Genomic DNA, 22,035 nt, shown 5'->3' on the forward strand with positions numbered 1-22,035 from the left:
ATAACAATCGTACTTATTATAAGAACGTACTGCTCATAATAAGATTCATTTGTTATTTACTCTCCAGCTTGCTGAAACACTGGAGCTCAACATGACCAATGGAGACTGTCAAGGGAGCCTTTAAAGGAATGTATTACAACTTTTACCTTTGACAAACTGTGGGTGCAAACCAAAAGGCATCAGGCCCAAGTCATAAAAAGGCATGGGAATAGAGAGTACCAACCAGGAAGCAGTCACGTTTTTGGCTCATTTCTGACCTTGCTAGTTGAGCTTTGACAGTGTCGATTCTTGTCTTGATAGCTAGTCAGGATTTCAGCAATCCTGTGTGCCTACAACGTGAGCAGCAAAATTCAGTTTGGTAAATGATTTCAGCTGCTGAATTTGTTCCCTGCTGCTGAGATCTTTCTCCAGATTTCAATAGTACAGCATCACCTCAGACCTGATTTTAAGTTTAAAATATCAAGTGAATCTATTCTACAAAAGGTAAATTAAGTAATCACATCATACATACACTCATAAACTGATAGTAGACAGTGTTCCACCCACTTAGAACATAGAACAGTACAGGGCCTTTGGCCCACGATGTTGTGCCGGACTTTTTACCCTAATACTTCCTAATCTCCACCTCTACTTTATATCATTATCCATATGCCTATCTAATACCCACTTAAATGCCCCTAATGAGGCCGACTTCACCACCCTCTCCAGCAATGCATTCCACGCCCCGACCACTGAGTAAAGAACCCACCTGACATCTCCCCCTACATCTACCTCCACTCACTTTAAAACTATGCCCCCTCATAATAGCAACCTCCACTCTATCTATACCTCTAAACATTTTGCACACCTCTATCAAGTCACCTCTCATCCCTTATCATGCTAAAGAGAAAAGCTCTAGCATTCTCAACCTTTCTTTCTAAGACCTTCCCTCCATTCCAGACAGCATCCTGGTAAATCTCCTGTGCACCTTTTCCAACGCTTCCACATCTTTCCCGTAATGAGGTGGCCAGAACTGGACACAATACTCCAGATGTGGCCGAACCAGGCTTTTGTACAGCTGGAGCATAACTTCACTGTTCTTGAATTCAATCCCTCTATTAATGAAAGCTAACACACCATACGCCTTCTTAACAACTCTATCCACCAGCAGATCTCAGGGAACCGTGGGCATAAACCCAAGATCCCTCTGCACCTACATACTGCCAAGAATCTTTCCACTAATCCTGTATGCCGCTTTCAAGTTTGTCCTTCCAAAATGAACCACCTCACACTTTTCAGGGTTAAATTCCATCCATCACTTCTCAGGCCAGCTCTGCATCCTATCAAATGTCCCTTTGTAACCTAGAAATAACTTTGGAATGAAATCGTTTATGACTTTCTTCACTAAGGGGTCCTATTAAATAAAACTTGTGTTAAAATTTCAAATAATGTTTTCTTTGCGACTGAGATTTGAAAGCTGGATCCACCATCTCTGTACACCTAACTGAAGAATCATTACGATGTTCTACATTTTGAATATCCTCCTACTTAAAATTGGAAAACAACATAGAAAAAGCTGCTGTCAAACTTACACAGATAGAACCAAATCTCACAGTTGTCTTGAAGCTTGACTTACTCTAGTCTCCAACCTCGATAAATTAACAAACCCAGCAACATTGTAAAATCAAATAAGATCCAAATGCAAACCACTGTTGGCTTTTCAAGGTGCTTATGCGTGGCAATTTGTTTTTAATTTACTGGTGCACATATAGATCTAAGATATCTAATTTCTGTCACGGAGCTCAATCAGACCTTGGTCAGTTTGTGGGAAGAATTTCTCCAGTTATAACCAGTACCAAATACTGCCAAAAGATGACAAGTCAGGAAGCTGCCAACTCTCACCCTATAGTGGAATTAAAACAAACACAAGACTTCATTACTCAAGCAAACTGACAACTTCACTTTGCAATCAGTGGAAGATCTTTGACTATGGCATCTTGATGTCTACATTGAAACCCTTGTGCATGTTACAAAGTACTGTGAGATACCTACCCACCGTGGCTGTTGGGCTTCTACTTCTCCCTGAAACAGATGCAAGGTGGAAGTTGGTTGATGGACACACACAGTGGGAAATCAACAATGCTTCTCTGCTCAGGCTCAAGAGTAATGGTTATTTGTTAACCCGGATTTTTGTACTTAAAGACGATCCTCACTTGACTCAGGCACATTAATGAGGTATGAGTTAGTATGTTGCAAGGTGATTTTAACCTGGTTTCTGTCAGGCAAGATAAATAATTATCCCCGCTGTTTTAGTGGGGCAACAAATAAAAAAAAACTGATGGATACTGAGCCCAAGCCTTCTTGATTTGTTGCATTATCCTAGTGGTAAAGTACTGAAGCCATTAATTGCTTTGGTTTGATCCAAAAAAATACCAAGATCTGGATGTGAGTTTGCTCGCTGAGTTGGAAGGTTAGTTTTCAGATGTTTCGTCACCATTCTAGGTAACATCATCAGTGAGCCTCCGACGAAGCGCTGGTGTTATGTCCCACTTTCTATTTATCTGGTTAGGTTTCCTTGGGTTGGTGATGTCATTTCCTGTTCTTTTTCTCAGGGGATGGTAGATTGATTTGGAGCCAACGTGCTTGTTGATGGAGTTCCGGTTGGAATGCCATGCTTCTAGGAATTCTCGTGCGTGTCTCTGTTTGGCTTGTCCTAGGATGGATGTGTTGTCCCAATCAAAGTGGTGTCCTTCCTCATCTGTATGTAAGGATACGAGTGATAGTGGGTCATGTCGTTTTGTGGCTAGTTGAGGTTCATGTATCCTGGTGGTTAGCTTTCTGCCAGTCTGTCCAATGTAGTGTTTGTCACAGTTCTTGCAAGGTATTTTGTAGATGACGTTTGTTTTATTTGTTGTCTGTACAGGGTCTTTTAAGTTCATTAGCTGCTGTTTTAGTGTGTTGGTGGATTTGTGGGCTACCCTGATGCCAAGAGGTCTGAGTAGTCTGGCAGTTATTTCGGAAATGTCTTTGATGTAGGGGAGAGTGGTTATGGTTTCTGAGCCCGTTTTGTCTGTTTGTTTGGGTTTATTGCTGAGGAATTGGCGGACTGTGTTCATAGGGTACCCATTCTTTTTGAATACGCTGTATAGGTGATTTTCCTCTGCTCTGCATAGTTCCTCTGTGCTGCAGTGTGTGGTGGCTCGTTGGAATAATGTTCTAATGCAGCTTCATTTGGGTCCACTATGTGGATGACATCTTTGTCATCACTAAACAAAACAAACTAGAGGAAACCATCAATAACACCCTTTACTGGCATAACATTCACAAAAGAGGAGGAAAACAACAACAAACTGCCATTCCTAGATGTCACAGTAGAGCGAACAGCCAATGGGGAACTTCAAACCAGCGTCTACAGGAAAGCAACACATACGGACCAAATACTGAACTACAGGAGCAACCATCCCAACACCCACAAACGAAGCTGCATTAGAACATTATTCCAACGAGCCACCACACACTGCAGCACAGAGGAACTACGCAGAGCAGAGGAAAATCACCTATACAGCGTATTCAAAAAGAATGGGTACCCAATGAACACAGTCCGCCAATTCCTCAGCAATAAACCCAAACAAACAGACAAAACGGGCTCAGAAACCATTACCACTCTCCCCTACATCAAAGACATTTCCGAAATGACTGCCAGACTACTCTGACCTCTTGGCATCAGGGCGGCCCACAAACCCACCAACACACTAAAACAGCAGCTAATGAACTTAAAAGACCCTGTACAGACAACAAATAAAACAAACGTCATCTACAAAATACCTTGCAAGAACTGTGACAAACACTACATTGGACAGACTGGCAGAAAGCTAGCCACCAGGATACATGAACATCAACTAGCCACAAAACGACATGACCCACTATCACTCGTATCCTTACATACACATGTGGAAGGAAACCACTTTGACTCGGACAACACATCCATCCTAGGACAAGCCAAACAGAGACACACACGAGAATTCCTAAAAGCATGGCATTCCAACCGGAACTCCATCAACAAGCGCATTGGCTCCAAATCAATCTACCTCCCTGAGAAAAAGAACAGGAAATGACATCACCAACCCAAGGAAACCTAACCAGATAAATAGAAAGTGGGACCTAACACCAGCGCTTCGTCGGAGGCTCACTGATGATGTTACCTAGAATGGTGACGAAACGTCTGAAAACGAACCTTCCAGCTCAACGAGCAAACTCACATCCAGAACTTCAACCTGAGCTACAAATCTTCTCAAAACTCGCTAAATACCAAGATAACCGGGGCTTCCGGACTAGCGAGGTTAGTGTGTTACCATTTACCCCTCCTTCAGTCTAAGCACTTGTTACTTAATTCGTCCAAAATTATCATCCCCTTTCACCTGGAATCATAATATCTTCTGTCACTACATTTCTTCTGCCAACCTGAACATAGCCCTTTCTTCTCGCTTTTCCATTCTCCAACATGACTCTTCCCTACATCTGCATTTGCTTAAAATTAATTACATCTTAACAATTTAATTATTTCCTGCTCCAATGGCAGGTCTCAATCAAATACACGGTCGGATTTTTTGAAGCGTGGCCAATGCACTCAGAGTGCTTGTTCTTTTAGGTTATGACAGATCTCCACTTTTCTGACATTAGCTTCCAAACAGGGCACTTCAGAAACATGGAGTCCTACTTTAAAGTTGAATGGTCCACTGTAGTTGGGGAAAGCAAACCATGCTCCCTTTCTCAGAGCAATCAGTAGCTGGATTGTGATTTAAATTCCCAGCAAAACAGGCAACCCCTTTAGCAGCTCCTGTGAAATGTCCAGTATCTAAGGTAACTAAGTGTTTACCTTCGGTAGGAATTGGTTTCAGCAGGGTGGAGTGGTTTGGGTTTGTGAAGGTGGGACTGTCAGGTCCACAGGGACATGAGGTCACAAGGGTGCAGAAGGCGTGACAGGTTAGAGTGGGAGCGATGTGTTAGTGTTAAGTTTCTGGAAATGATGCTCACCGAAAGTCTGTCCTGGTCCACCCATGTTGATACCAGTGTCAAGAAAGCACAACCATGTCCCTACTTCCTCAACAGGCTAAGGAAATTTGGCAAGTCCACAAAGACTCACCAAGTTTTTAATTGCACAACAGAAAGCATCCTATCTGGATGCATCACAGCGTGGTGTGGTGACTGCTCTTCCCAAGACAGCGAGAACCTACAGAGTTGTGAACGCAGCCCAGTCCATCACGCAAACCAGCATTCCACTAACTGAGTCTATACTTCCCACTGCCTCAGGGAAGCAACCAACGTAATCAGTGGCTTCTGCCTGACAGAAGAGGGTGGAAGAGAGTATAACTGGGGCGGGAGAAGACTTAAAGTTTCAGTACACGTACGAACAGCTTCAACCCTGCTGTTATCGGATTTTTGAACAGACCTCTCAAATGTTAATGGCGATGTTGATCTCTCTCTGCACCTGTAACATTGTACTCTGCACTCTGTTCTGTTACACTGATGCATTTTGTATGGTACAATCTGCCTATATGGAATGCAAAACAACACTTTTCACTATATCGAGGTGCATGTAGTAACAATAAATCAAACTCAAAGTGGGTATCACGTCAGGATCTTAGAGGGTTACTTACATACAGAGTTGTATGGTCAGTTTAATAATTACTCAAGCATTAGACTAAGTGTTTGATAACTTAGCTATTTAACCATGCAACCCTCCAAGTTCTCCAATTTAAATGGATACTTTTGTCGAGTTCTAGGCAGAGGGGCAATCTTAGTTCCAAAGTCAATTCCCTTGGAGGCTGCCATGTTGCAGATTCCACAGAGTCTGGATTTGCCATTCTCACCTACATTGACTAGATGGTCATATGGCATTGAAAAATCCAGCGCATTTGATCTATTCCTCCAACTACAGATTATCCCTGTCCTGCTCAGTGTTAGTAGTATTTTCTGTTTTCATGACAGGGGTCCAGCATTTTGTCTATCTTATTAATGAGGCCTTGCACTTCTTTACACTTCAGAATTATTTATTATGTCTCCCATATTATTATCTACTGCAAATTTTGACACAATGTTCTTCAGCCCTGCATTCAAATCATTCATGCAACCTCACTGGCATAAAATCATCTGGATCACTGACGTCTTATAGGGAAGAAAGACATCCTTATTTGGTCTCCTCTACATGACTTCAGACCTATAGCAACTGTCCTCTGAAAAGGTCACACAAGCCATTCAGTTCAAGGGGAATAAGGAAAGAGGCTTCAAATGTGAGCTTGTCAGCACTACCAAAAAATATTTAGTCACTGAGAAATCACCTTGAACTATCATTCTTTCTACCTTTTATTCAACCTCACAACTGCATACCAAACTCTCAGTTTCTGTTGTACTTTCTAGTTGGACAAAGATTAAATATGAAATACTTTGCATCTGGCAAATGCCCTCAAGGAGATAACAAGAGGAAAATTGTGAAAACATGACTCCACATTAGAACAGAGAAGACAAATTATTTGACAATCATCTTTAAAATTTCTTTTCCGGCAATCTTTATAGCAACTGCCATCTAAAGGTCAAATCTGACTCAGTGCAAGCAAGAGGCATCATTTCTCATAAAAATGATCCCAACTCCATTAGTTTTAATAGCTGTGCACACTTCTTACTCGAGGAAAAAAAAGTGAACTGCTTTCAGTCGGTCGACCCTGAGCAGTCACCCAAATTCTCTGAGTCAGTACATATACAGTCAAAAATACTGGAGAAAATTAATATTCAGTGAATGGAGTAAAAATGTTATGGTGACTTACGTCAAATCACACTTCAAACAATTTTTCTCAAAACATATAACCTCTTGAAAATAGCAGTCGGAGATGTTGGAAGACGTGCAAGTGGAATCAACTGATGGTCGGAGAAAAGTAAAGATAGACAGACATTCTGGTCTGTCACTATTGTTGACTCAATGATAGCTACCATGCCACAGCAACTAAACTATGTGATGGCAGTTTGAATATCCCAATATCAATTAGATATCAAACCAAATAAGCTAGTCGCTTTGGTACTTATTGTTCTTTCAGCTAAAGTCCTTAAATCAGAGATATTATTATAGGAAACAAAAGACACCCAAAAAAAAAATGTCCGGATGTTCTGACTTACTAACAAAGCTTTGAGGTCCAGCATCCATTCCTTTTTGAAGATAACCATGGCAGCCATACCACAGAAAGTATAGCCACCATGGGCTTCCATTCCAGGTACACCTCCAATCCCACCCTCCCAATTCTGACATCTGTGAAGGAAAACACAATGATCAATGTTCTACAAAGGTCATCAAAAGCAACTTTACACTTCCGCTGTGCTGTTCCCTTCTGTAGGGCATGATATACTACAAGGCCACATTTGATTTTCTGTTTTGACATAGCTTAAATCTTAACCGGTGATTTTTCAGACTTTTACCCTGACATGAAATGGTCAGTTTCAAACACTGAATCCTGAACATGATCCAAAAACCTATGTACATAAACACCACCTCTCAAAATAAGTTTCTTGAATATATGCACACTTAGTGATCATACTATTGAAACACTGCCAAAAGCTTAAAATTTGTTATTGTCAGATTTGCATTTTGCTTTATCGAGTAACATGAACAAATTTAAAAGTCAGATCTATAAGTGCTGGTGAATTCCCAGAATAAACCAACCTACAGCACAGTAGTTTCGGGAGGACGCACATGACTCCCTTCTGACAGCAACTTCCTTACTTCCTATACACTCCAGTTTTGGAGGGATCAACTGAATAATTATTGAATGCAACAGTGGGTAGAAAGAATATTTTCTTTCAAAAGAGTTTATCCAATCAATTCTTAAAAATGATACTCAAAACATATTAATTGAACATTTTCAGCATTTTGGCTAAATAACAACATTTGATTGAGTGAACAGGTGAGCCAATTCCAATTATAATCTCAACTGTGTTTACAAAGGTTCTGCACCTTTACTGGCTTATTTGCAACAGACAAGAGGAGGAGGACAGTTGGAAAGGAGAATTTTCTTCACAGCAATTGAACTGCTGTTCCTGCTGTGCTCACCTAGCACGGGATGCAATGAAGCAGACTGCCCAACCACCGATCTAAAACAGGATGTGAAGGTATCTAATAAATAGTGCAATTAAGTAAAAGGATGCAACATATATGATCACTGTGAATATACCCTTCGCACATTACTTGATTATTCAAGGAAGCAATGTATTCCAAGCATCAATGCTAATTCACAACTTCTGAAAACAATTGAGTTGTCTATTGGTTTTTCTCATTTTATAAACACTGACCTTAACACCCACTCAGGTGTCCCCTCAAACAATGTTGGTGTGATGATGTTCGTTAAGGAGGCAACAGATGCCGCACAGTAGGCACTCCTAGAAAATAGAGCAGTGAATTTTCTTCCAGCATCATTTAGTGAAAAGTGTTTGAAATCAGTGGGGAACATTCCAAAATAATGAATTTGTAAGTGTCAATCTTCACATCACCGATGTTAATAATTTATCAAAAAACAAACAGCTCAAGGCTTTGAACAGTGTTTCCTCTTGCAAATAAGTAATTTCAAATGCTGCAGTTTTAAATCCGGAAACACAAGAACATTAAAGCTAAGCATCCTGTACTTTTAGCAGCTTGATTTGCTTCCGCTACATTGTCAATCTCACCAGTCTTTGCACAGCAGCCAAGAACGCAACATTAATTATACACAAAATATATTTATTCTGTTGAAAAAAACAAATTTTAGATCAATTCGATTACTGTAATGCAACAGGTGCTTTCAAATTTTGCATGAATTATTGCATTCACCAAAACATCAGTGACATGTAGATAAAAACTACTCCAGCCTTGTTCCAGTCATGTAACTCAGTCTCAAAGATGCAAGACCACAGTCCGTCAAATAGTGAAAAATATTAGCTTTCAAAAGATATTCTGAAAGCCTCCTTGCAAAATTACAAATATGGCTAGCTAGTTTGCAGTGTGAACTGAACTGACTACTTTATCAGGGTTTCAGCGAGACGAATCATTAAACATAAATCACAGATAACTCTCGGCTTTATCACGAACGGACAGAATTTTAGAGACTGTAATGAGGTCAGTAGGTAGACCTCATAGAATAGGAATGCCCTGATTGGACCAGATTAACATGCCCAATCAGAGAGCCCTGGCTGACAGATAAGAACAGGGAGTGTCAGACATCCCATCTCTCAGAGCTGGCTCAGAGGGCTAGATCAGTGTCAAGGACTCTCCAAATGTAAATAAAAGGTGACTTGGTGATGGGATCCCAGCCTCTGGAGTTATTTCAAGAATGTTATTGCTTGCCATAGCCTCCTTGTGGTTCTTTTCAGAAACTATATGATCCACGATTTCTCACTTAGAATGTTAGCTGGTTTTCTCTGTAATTTTCTTTCTAGAAAAGTTGAATTGAAAAAGAGACTGAGCTTTAGAACATTATTTACATCCACAGTTATGATAGAATAATTGGGTATTCCAAAGATAAAAATCCTTTGCAGTGGTGAAGTGATCTTCAAACTTTGACATAACATTTAAAAAACCTAAAATTACAAATCAAATCAGAAACGTGGTATATATAGTGGCTTATGAATTTTAAGGTTATGGAAACTCGGATTTTGATGAGCGACTGCAGGCTGCTTCCCAATTGGAAAATAATCCACATTCACAGGTGCAGACCAAGTTTAAAGGCAATTTTAGGTGTCAACATTGCCTTTCACATTGATTTCAGTCAGGAAGTCGCCTCTGTTTTTGAACCTATTGATACTTAGTTTGGAAGTTACATCCACCAGGTCAAGAAGCCAACCAGCTACCGTTTGTTTATTGATTGACAGCTCCATGCTGAAGTAAAGAAATGTATTCCGCACATTTTACCTGGTTGGACAACTCTTATTCTGTTGCTCTGAGAGCCAAAGCTGCACGAACTGACAGATGGTGTCATTTGTTCATTGAGAATGTTTCATCCTGGTAATTTAAAATTACACATTTAGTGTTTCACTTGACTTCAGAAGGAACAGCAACTAAGTTAGAAGAGTGATTTTTTTTTCCATATTTAGAGGGATATCTAGTACAGCTGAAAATCCCTAACCACCCTGAAATGGATTGTGTTTTATATCTTCTTTCACAATTCAGGAGAAAGCAAACTAACACTGAATAAAAAAGCAAAGCAACCAAACATCAATACACGCCTTAGATGCACACCTCCACAATTCTTCAAGTAGAAAAGAAACATAACAGCTGGAAAGACCCTTATCCAAACAATTAAAAGGCGTCAAGCAAATGTTTTCTATGATAAATGGATGTTTGGTACCAAAATAACACGCTGTTCTAATGAAGACAATATGGTGCACTGATAATCCAAAGAGTCAGTGATACAGATTACTACTCCAGATTCTCCACAATTTAGATTGTTCGCTGCTATCACTGGAGAGGTAACAGAAGCCTGGAGAATGCCTGTAACGGTCAAGAGGCAAAATACACATGATTTGCCATGGAGAATTAGAGGCAAGCAAGATCAGATTTATCCAGGATCTTCTTTTTCCTGAGAGATAACTTGCAAGTAATCAGCAATGGTTCCATCAAAGTAGCCTCCGCAATAATATTTATATAGGTATTCACACCTGTTCTAGATTAAATCAACTAAAAATCCATTAACTTTCCCCATGCAAAAGTACTGGCTTTGAAATTCAGAACGTACTTAAATAATCCCCTTCTCTCATCTCAGATATCTACATCACTAAACCCATTCTATAAGCAAGACAGACTAGAGATGGTGACAAATTCAGTCCAGAGTGTGCCCAGGATCTTCCATTAATTTTGGATCTCATGAGGTTGTGTGGTCACAGGTCAAACCTCCAGCTGACTTCCAAATACCATTCCCCACACTCACGAACAGGTAACCAGTGTTGAACCCTATGGAAGCAGCATTAATGATCGCACAGTCACAGAATATACTTTGGGAGCAGCACTACTGATCTAGCTGGTTGAGTCCTGAAAGATATATCTGCTGGACCAGGGACAGGTGAGGAGAGAGCCATTGAGACGGTAAAATCTACTTGACCTCACGACTCTCGAAAATGGTATTAGAAATAGTGACCACTGCCCAATCCTTTTGGAGGATTTTCACATTGAACACTCCACCTTTTCTCTTATCCAAATAAAAGAGATTCAGAAGGATCTGGCAGCTCAAAATTGAAAACCTTAGGAGATGCAAGGTGTGACCAGCAACATAATTGCACTCCACAAACTGGCATTCAAACCAGGAGAACCAATTCTGGTTCAACAATGCATCAAACAATCTAAGTATACACAGTGCAGCATGAGGTAAAGAGCGGGAACAACATGCTATAGTCAGAACCTAGTGATCCCACTACAAACAGATTTATCAACATTCTTCAGTCCAGTCATAAGCATTTGCAAATGGTGGAAAACTATTAAAACCAAAAGAGATGGGTGAAGCTCCACAAGCACTCCAAAATTTAACTCTGAAATGTTCACAACTACCTTCAACTAACCACGTCAAACAGAGCATCCCTGTGGCCTACTCTTGAGTTCCTCCATGCAGCTATCCGTCTTGAACCAAGTGGTTTCACTCCACACGTATTCAAAAATAGATGAATACATTGTATGCAAAGGGCTTCCTGGGTATGTCTTTGCCACAGAAAAGTAGGGCATTTACTGTACTAAGCGCACTGTAATGGAAGATGTCCCTGACTATGCAATCAAGTGGCATTGATACATAACCTGTTCATCCATGTTTCAGAAACACTAGCAAAACTCAGCAGGTCTGACAGCATCTTTGGGATGAAAGCAAAGTTGCTACATCCAGTCGAGTAGACCACTGAAGTCTGGACCACATTACAGACCTGGTACAAACGTGGACGAACAGCAAAATTCCTGAGGTGAGGAAAGAGTCATCGTGCTTAATATCAAGACAAAATTTGACTTGCATTAAGATATCCGACTGAAATTAAACTGAATGAGAATCAGAAAAAATCCCTTCTATGGCTGGAATCATACTAGAAAGATGGTTGTAATGTTTGAAGGCCAATCACCTGCGTCCCTAGATACCACTGCAAAAATATCTTAGTTTCCTCAGCTGCTTCATTGGCGGCTTTCCCTCCATCATAAGGTCAGAAACAGGATGCCCGTCACCATTTGGAGTGTACAGTTTCTCGGATAATAATCAGTAAGAGCTCACATGCAGCAAGTTCCAGACAATAACTGGGTTTGGGCTGATAGTTATTCAGTGACTATTTGTGCCAGGCAGTTACCACCTCAGACCAAAGAGGGAGTATAATTACTTCCCTCTGACATTCAACAGCATTAGAATTGTTGAATCCCTCATCGTGAGTAATCTAAGGTCACCACTGACCAGACAAGAACAAGTCTCCTCAGAGCTTTTCTATCTCCTACAAGGAGGTGTAAAGGTGGGAGATGAAATACTCTCCACTCAGCTGAAAGTGTGTAGGCTCCAGCAATACTTAGGAAACTCCACAATACCCCAAACAATGTAATCTACTTGATAATATTTCACCACTCTAAACATTTACGCCAAGCAGTACCAGCATAATGTTGTTGCTACACAAGACCCAATAGGTTTTCCAAAACGGTAATCTCTAGCAACAAGTAGGGCAAGCATAGTTGAGCATGCAAAAACACCAGTTACAAATTTCATTCCAAGTCACACAGAGCTCTGATTTCGAAATAGATCATCATTACAAAATACTCATTGAAGATTTATCCAGACTATATGAATTGCAAAAGTTCATCGCTGCCCTAAGAGCAATTCGCTATAGATTATGAGTGACACCCTTTTCCCACCAATGAATAACTTTTTAAAACATGCAACTTTGACACGAATCAAACTACATCAGCTATTCCATTCAATATTTGATTAAGGTATCGGCTCCCCCAAGAATTCAATATCATGTTTTATTTTTGATTTTTAATTTTAAAAACTTTAAATAATCTATTTGTTCTATAATTTTAATTTAGATGGTGTATTGGAAATAATTGACAGTGGAAGATGAAAAGAATACAGAATTAGGTGATGTCCCAACTTTTGAACAAAAGGCATCAAGTCATTTACCCATTTTACTATAAATGAATTGCATAATTTTGCAATGAAATACAAAGTCCAGTTTGAAAGTATTTACCATTCATTCTCAATGTCCATTGCCTCAGCAAATAATTTCAGATGACGTATAAACATGGTTCTCAATGCTTACTTCCTTTCTTCCAAAAATGAGCAACTCAATCAAAACTCACCTAACGTCGACTTCTCCACTCACATGCATAGTAAATGAACCATTAGGCTGTTTCACAGAGTATAGAAATTCTAGCAGCTTTTCCCTTCAATGAGAAAAAAAGTAGTACCAATCAGAGCAAGTTCAGCCTCAATTAAAACCTACAATATTTAGAATTTAAGTTATCAACTGCTTTGAAATGATCATCATAACACAGATTTTTGGTCACAATTACAGATCACATCTTAAGTGATACTTACTTTGAACACAAGGTGCAATGATTAGAATAGAAATTAACAAAACCTTGCTGCAAAATTGCCCACACTCAATCACTTGTAAGTTGCTGTACATCTTTGTGGGTGGTGAATGGGAAGTCGGCTTTTGACTGGGGTTGTGGTACTGGGATATTTAACCAATAAAAACAAACATTAAAGGAGAGGGTGTTGTTTACAAAAGTTCTGACTTGTTTGACAGTCCAATATCTCTCATATCACAAAACACATACATCAGCAGGGAACATGTAAACAAGCTTCTTCCCTCTACCTATGTGTACTTCTTTAATAGGAACTTGAGTACATATGGTTACTGGAATGGGAGAAAGAGAGGGGGAAGATGGCTGGTGAACAATTTCACACACAAATTAGGTTAGGGACTCAACACAAAATATTTATCCTGATAATTCATGGTGTTCCATTATTGATTGTAGATCTTCACCTATAACCCACAATCATTGTGAACTAAGCCAAAATAAGAAGATTTATGAATCAAACTATAAATGATCACTTATAAACAGTTCATATTTAAAATACAGCTCAAGCTACAGGAACATTAACCACGTGCACAGGAAGAGTGCAACCTCAACTCCATGTAAAGTATATGTTGAATGAACATCATTTAGACACACGAGGCTACAGCATTTTTGTAATAAGCACGAACAGGAAACTCAATCAGCCCATTGGGTATCTTCACTCATTCATCAGGCAGTGGGTATTCCTGGCGTGTGCTAATTAGTTTCAAGAACCGGTGTTCAAGACATCTGAAAGCTGAACAAGCTGTTCCATTCTGAATCAAAGCTAGATGTTTTGCCAACGTGAAGATGTGCATCATTACGGTCTCTAATCAACAAAACAGAAATTCAAATTTCAAACTGACCGTACGTATGTAATAACATTGTATAGAATTTGTTTCACTACACAGTTACTTCTCTCCTACCTTAAATTATCAAACCACTGGATATAACAATGGCTAGAAGAAACAGGCAAAACTGCAATGATCAGTGCTGAGGCATTTGGAGAAAAGAACATGTAATACTATGATCATAAATGTTTCCTTCAGCGCCAATAAGGCCTCATCTACCATTTTTAATGCAAAAGACAACTGGTGACTAAAAAAAGTAACATGTACATACAGGCAAGTTGGGAACTCATACAACAATTACAGTTTCTTTTGATTTTTCCATTTCTGCATTTATCAAAAAGTAGCAAACTGTTTGTTGCCATTTCATATTACAATGAGATAGTTTTAAATTTAATTGTCCCATATGATAAGGTGTAGAATATATTACAGTAAGCAAGTCATTATCCAGCACGTACAGGTCCAGGAGTGTGCCACTTGATCAAATACGCTGGATAATCAAGAGGTATGCCTAACCACAGTAAACCTTGACCAAGTGAATCCTCAAAACTTCAACATCCCCAAAAACACACAAGTAATAGAAATGTAAATGTACTGCAGGGGATACATACATCAGTTATACTTTATTTACAGCATAAATATTCAGACATGGTGGCAGATTGCGGTATCTGAAATATGTAACTTTTGTTGGAGTTCTAAAAGGAAACTGAATTCTTCTTTCCCAACATAAAGTCAGAAAGGTGTTTGGAAAATTGACCAAAATACATAATTTCCAAGCAAGCAAATTAGTAAGAATCTAGTCAGATACCTGTAATGTTAATTTTTTTTCCTTTATTCATTCACAGGATGAGGGCATCCCTGGCCAGGCAGCATTTATTGACCATCCCTAATTGCCCAGAGGGAGGTTAAGAATCAACCACATTGCTGTGGGTCTGGAGTCACATGTAGGCCAGAACGGCAGTTTCCTTCCCTGAAGGACATTAGTGAACCAGATGGATTTTTCCCAACAATTAACAATGGATTCACGGTCATCATTAGATTCTTAATTCCAGATATTTTACTGAATTCAAATTCCACCACCTGCCATGGCAGGATTTGAACCTGGGTCCCCAGAACATTATCTGGATCTCTGGATTAACACTCCAACAATAGTACCAGGAGGCCATTGCCCCATTCAAGCGTTTACAGTTTCTGACATGCACAGAAACACATGATCAGTGGGTTCAAATAGTTTAGCTCGAATGAATCAGGTTCAGTTGCACCCTCACTGAAGAATTTAGTTTTCAATTCAGGAGAACAACTTTCATCCTACCAGAAGGGCTTTATTCGCTTTGTAGAAAGACTAATTTATGGAAGTTTGTGCAGGATGTTGATGAGGCCTTTTCTAGAGTATCCTGTGCAGTTCTGATCACTCCGTTATAGGAAGGATATAATTAAAGTGGAGAGGATTCCAGAAAGATCTCCAGGCTGTTGGCGGGAATGGAGGGTTTGAGTTATTAAAAAGACTGGCAAGGCTGGGACTTTTCTCATTGAGTGTAGAAGTGGAGTGGTGACTTTATAGAAGTTTATGAAATCATTAGTGGCACACATAGGGCAAAAAGCAACGGCCTTTTCCCTAGGTAGGGGCATATTTTTAAGCTGAGAGGAGAAACATTTTAAAAAGGACACGACTGACAATGGCTTGTGTGGAATGAACTACCAGAGGAAGTGGTGACTGCAGGTACAGTTACAACATTTAAAAGACATTTGGATAAGTACTTGAATAGGAAAGGTTGGGAGGGATATGGCCTAAACGCAGGTACGCGGGACTAGTTTAGTTTGGGACCATGGTCAGCACGGACTGGTTGGACTGAAGAGTCATCCGACATGGAAACAGACCCTATGTCTTTTAGCTGTCAGAAGTGAAAAGCAATCCAAGTTCTCTGTTCTAAGAGTTGATAAAGATCATCAAAACTGGAAAGAGGTTTTGAAACTGTTTCAGCTGTCCAAGGAGAAAAACTGACAAGAGCCAATTAAGTAACAAGTTGAAGAGTTAAGTGTAGACGCTCTTGAATTGAGCATCTGAAGAGGATACTGTTGAGAATCCATGCTTTTGTTGTTTAAGTTAAGATCTTTTCAAACTTAAATATAGTTTTGTTTTCTTTCCTTTCGTGAGACAAAAGTGTGAAAACAAAAACCTCAGTAACCACGTGTCAATATGTTCACTGAGACAAATGTAAAAAAAAACTTATAATCCACCAAGCCAAGTTTCATTCTGAAAAATGACTCATCCACAATTCCAACAGTATCATAACCAAAACAGGCTCTTGTCAAGTGGTCCAAGAAGTGTGGCTGACCTCTGCAGATACACATCCAGTTGATGAGAAAAGAGGATTGCTTGGAAATTGCATAAACAATCTGCGCATCCCTTTTCAGGAAAGCTAAATTCACTGTTGAAGGATGCTGGAGTTGTGGATAATAAGTACTAATCTCTTCTAGAAACGTTCACATTGAAATATGGCCCATGTATTAAATATCACAAGATATCACCACACCCATTGCAGGTGTTGCTTTAGACAAGGAAGTTAATGAAGTAGGAACTACAGTTCTGATGACATGGGGCAAAGATTAAAATGCTTATTTAACACATTGTGTGTATATTGGCAAACAAGTTTAGCATATCCATGGTAATGAACAACATGGACAGGCTATACTGCAGAATGTCATGGAAAAGTGGGCCAGCAGAGATCTTTGGTCACCAATATTTTTTAATAGATAATGGAGGTGAATTTGCAAATGACAACCATTGGGACATTTTTGATATTCTAAGTATTATTGCAATGCACAACGTTGCAGAAAGTCCACTCAACAATGGCTTGTGCCAAGACTGTTTTTATTTTTGTGCTTTTTAAAACTATGGACTGAAATGAATAATAACTAACTATTTTGAAAGCCAGGAACTTACAAGATGGCTTGCAAGTAAGAAATTTGATACCTTTCCTGAATTCTGTCTGTGTAGCTGTGGATGAACTGAAGCCAAGGGATCGTTTACAAGTGAAGTTAATTGGCGTGGATTAGTGGCCAATTATCAATGACAAAGCCCTGCTGCTTGCGAACAAATTTGGGCAATAAGCAAGACAGAGAGAAGCTAGATCAGACCCAAGAAGTGAAACCAAGCAGGTCTGCAGTAGACAAAAAAAACTCTCTTTCTCTGTTCTCTTCAGTAAGCCACTTTAATCCTGAAGAAATCTGCTTTTTATTTCCTTCTGTGGATAACGCAGGTTGTGACTTTGAATTGAATAAGTGAAGCCTTTCATAGTGGAAGCATTTCGAAGAAGGTGGAGGAGAAACTTTCAGGTTAGCAAAAATCAAGCCAACACATCTCGTCTACAAGATGTAGAGACTGGTTGTCCCTCCATTCATGTGTTTTCTTTTCCCGTCCATCTGCCTGTGCGCAAGAGGGAGTTACATACAGCATTGATTTGATTTACATAGACTACTAAAATTAGTTGAATTGCTTACTTGTAGCTAGCATCTAATGCTAAGTTTAGAAACCTTGTCTGTGTCTATCAACCGAGATCTGAAACCAGATTTCTTGGGAACCTGTTTTTTTTTTAGACTTTAATTTTTGTGATAACTCCAGAACTGCAAGGCTTGATCTCCAGAAAGCTACACATTCGAAGAAGTGTCCCAAACCTAAACGTCAACTTTCCTGCTCCTCTGACGGTGCCCGGCCTGCTGTGCTCCTCCAGCTCCACACTGTGTTAAACTGAAGATTGTACATACTTCACATACAAATTCCCTGTTGTCTCTTGATGTGCAACACATACTGCACAAAATCTACATTTAATATGTTTTTCTTTTTGAAACACCATACTTTCATACTATTCTTTGATTGCTATGATCACTTACCTGTTGATAACGTTATATGCGTCTTCTGTGCCTATAATGCAGAGTGCATTCACTGCTGCATACGTCGGGGCAAGATGTGGCTCTTGGCCTGGTCCACCAGCAAATCCACCATTTGGACTCTGACATCGTGATAGGAATTGACAAATACTATTTAGAAAGGATCAAAAATGTAACTGTTAAATTTGTTGTCAGTTTATGATTTTTAATATTTTGCAATACAGCACAATGATTGAGCAATAGGAAGAATATCAGCTGCAAAAGGAATTATTTATACATTTCCTCCACAAATACCTGAACATTGGCTGCCCTCAGTTCCCAAATTGACTTCATTGCCTAGAATTGCCTTCACAGCCTCAACACAATAACCCAAATTCAAAACTACACCAATATTGCATCAGGTTTGCAGATACTGACATGGTCAACTATCACTACTTAGAACACAGTGCAACCTAAAATGGACATACATCAGCAGAAACAATCCTGGCCCTAAAAAATTTGAACAGTTGGAACAAAAAAAACACTGTGTACATGAATATTTAGGTCTCAAGTCATTTTACTGCACATTCAAATTTTTATAAATAAGCAAATAAACTGCTGATTTTTGCTGTCTATGTTGATTGAAAAGGGTTTGCCACTGACTTCGAGCACCCTTATGAAGCTCAGACCATCAGCAGTCTCTGAAGATTCTGACCGACACACGTATTACGTACTGTTCAAGCACAAGACCAAAAATTAGGACTAGGCAAGGTACTTTTGAGTTTAAGTTCAAGTGCATGTCTCTATTATGAGCATACAAATGTAATGTGATCTTAACTTAAGGCACCTCTAGTGAGGCATAATAGGATGGCATATTTATGTGCTGGGAAAAAAAATAATTGCGCAACCAACAATACTTCTGTATCAGCTCGAGCAGCTACCATGTCGTTAAGTTCTCTGACACCAGCCTCATTAATTCCCTCAAGTCAGTTCCTCAAAATATCAGCACCAACTTTGAGAAATACTGTTCTTTGCCTTTGTTTTAACATAAAAGGGATTATGAATTGCCAGTTTCAGTCTAGACTACTTATGATAATGTTAGAGTACAAATTTGGGTCATGCAAGCTACAGACACAAAACAAAACCAAACAATGGACATTCAACAATAAAAACGAACTTGTATACGCACTCTGAAGCCATACAATCATCAATTGGTTCTCCTAGCAACTCCAAACTGTGTAAGATCCAGTAACAAAGCCAGGGCCGGCTGGCATCCAAACACTGGAAACAAAACAGAAACGCATTATTTGTCACCAAATTATAAAAGAAATACGGCTGAAAAACCATTGATGAAAGATCAAACGGATAGAAACATTAAAATCAAATTAATGCAAGCTGCATTACAGCATTTGTCTGAAAACAACCTTTTAACCAGAGAGTCACCATGCTTTTGGCAAGGGGAGAGATTGAGAGGAAAAATCAACATTGTGGGCTGAAGGGCCTGTTCTGTGCTGTACTGTTCTATGTTCTATGTTCTATGTTCTAAATCCTTCATGGTCACCTCAACCAGGAATTGAATCCACACTATCGGCATTACTTTACTCTGCATCATAAACCAGCCAACTGAGCTAACGAACACCAGTTATTAACTACAGCAAGATCATCGCAAATACCTAAAAGCAACAAAAACGCTCAGAAAGCAACAAATGAACTTGAGATTGAGTAAGGGCATTTGGTTCTCAAATTCTACGAAACCATTTTGTTGCAGGTTTTGAACTTGGACCTATGCATGTCACTTAATTATGGCATTTTGGAGTTTTCACAAACTAAATTTCCCATAAGCTGAAATTAATAACACATCAGTTTGCCTCAGGTAAGTATTGCATCCAATGCTTAGCATGATACTTTAAAGGAAGATGCGAGATCTCTGGAGAGGGTGAAAATAAATTTACGAAATGGTTTTACCGATAAAGATATGACAGTTGTGTACTTGGGTCAGCAAATGGGGGATTATTCTCTCAAAGGAAGCTTGAGAAGTTTAATACAAGTCTCCAAAATCATAAGGAATCCCATTAGGAGTAGCTCAAGATAAGCTATTCCAATGGCAGAAGGATCAAGAACCAGATGGAACTGTTTAAAAGGGGCTGGCAAAACAAGTGCAGCCAACATTAGGAAATGCTATTTTATTCGTAAATGGCTAAAATCTGGTATCAACATCCTGACAGCATGGTGGAGGCAAATTGAATCATGGTTTTTCACAAGACAACTGGATATTTATTGAAAATGAAAAGAGATTTTGAGCAGTGGCACTGTTTCTGATTGAGGTAGAGGTAGAATGTTTTATTGAGAACTCTCCTCTGTTTCCCTCTAAACGCTGCTTTCTCACCTCCCTGCTTGTACTTCAGCATAAGTGTGCAATAATATGCAACACCATACTTCCATTATTTCCACACCAAAAGCAACTGAAAAATATCTCATTTTGAAATTAAACGATTTGGCATGTGAAAAAAAAAAGACATTAACAGGACAGGGGGCTTTGAGCAGCAAAAGGCATTGTTACCTGGGAATTAACTAACTGACCCGCGCAGCCCAATACGTGTCAATTCAACATGAAAGGTGACTAAACATTACAATCAACCCTCTCTCTGCTTCTGGTGTATGCACACCATTGCACCCCTCAGTCAGAAGCCTGCTGCAAACATTGTGGCCAAAAATGTTTATAAGGTTCTTAGACTAAAACAGGTACCATTTAGAATCCTCAAGAAATTAAAGCAATGGAAAGAATAAGCCATGTTTCAAATGGCACCTTTCAGAGTTCCAAGAACACTGAATAATTACAGTGTCATTCTAACCTTGCAAAATCAGTCTTGTTTGTTTAGTACAGATGGAAAAAACACTTTGAAGTATCTGAAAGGTTACACCGGTCAAGTGTCTCAGATCTGGCTAGCCAAAAACCAACATCATCTGAAAACTGGCCATCCTGTGATGGATCTTTTCTCATTTAAAACAGGTTGCACTGAAGTAGAGAAACGGAGCAAGCATGAAAGTGTTACTAAATCCAGTGCACAAGAGAATTAACGTCAACAGAGGCCAGTGGTGCTGACAACAGTGTGGTATTGGGGTAAGAAGTGTGTTGTGACCGAAGAGGCACTCTACACAGGAGAAAGCATAATGTACTGAAAACCCTGTTTTCATCCTGCCATTTTGTTGGGTTCTGCTAATTTCCCTAACACTCAAACCCATCTCCTTAAATCACACCTCAAGATACCCTAGCTACAGTTCAATGTGTTATCACCCACCTCCCACACTACTATAGTGAAGCATTATTTGAGCCAACTTGTAGTGATTTAGCAGTAGTGGCACTATCCATGTGCCAAGTACTACTGTGGTAATGATGTGATACTTGGAACTCTTTCAGATTGTTACTTTGACCATCATCAGCTGTCACAAAAAACTGACCTTGCAACGTGTTGCGAATTCCCATCTGTAAAGTACACACTGATGCCACACAAAATGATGGTTTATGTTTCTGTTCCTTTTGAAAAATGCTTTTCTCATCTCACTCCACATCCTCAATTACTAGTATTAAGTTAAAAAATATTATAATTCCTGTTGCATATACATGTATTTTTAATTCACTCATAAGACATAGTATTTCACAAATTAAAAAGGCTCAAGTTGTGGCCAACATAACTCAATCCTGTCTTCAGCTCTTGGTTCCTAGACAGTGGATTATCTTTCTTAATTTGTGTTTGT

The 22,035-nt window shown here is 39.4% G+C and overlaps 1 protein-coding gene across 2 annotated transcripts in view; it reads right to left on the minus strand.

Moving 5' to 3' along the window:
• The window catches only part of fntb (farnesyltransferase, CAAX box, beta), a 76,894-nt gene that overhangs the window by 21,356 nt on the left and 33,503 nt on the right, over window positions 1-22,035 (minus strand). The window contains exons 4-9 of one of the 2 annotated variants that reach the window (XM_048537118.2): window positions 19,469-19,560; window positions 18,304-18,450; window positions 13,301-13,384; window positions 8,314-8,400; window positions 7,147-7,276; window positions 2,032-2,061 (exon numbers count right to left, since the gene is read on the minus strand). In XM_048537118.2, coding sequence (XP_048393075.1) covers window positions 2,032-2,061; window positions 7,147-7,276; window positions 8,314-8,400; window positions 13,301-13,384; window positions 18,304-18,450; window positions 19,469-19,560 — 570 coding nt within the window. The remainder of the gene's footprint in view (window positions 1-2,031; window positions 2,062-7,146; window positions 7,277-8,313; window positions 8,401-13,300; window positions 13,385-18,303; window positions 18,451-19,468; window positions 19,561-22,035) is intronic. The other variant, XM_048537119.2, reaches the window with a different exon arrangement.

This window comes from Stegostoma tigrinum, chromosome 10, assembly GCF_030684315.1.
Source record: "Stegostoma tigrinum isolate sSteTig4 chromosome 10, sSteTig4.hap1, whole genome shotgun sequence".
NCBI classification, from domain to species: domain Eukaryota; kingdom Metazoa; phylum Chordata; class Chondrichthyes; order Orectolobiformes; family Stegostomatidae; genus Stegostoma; species Stegostoma tigrinum.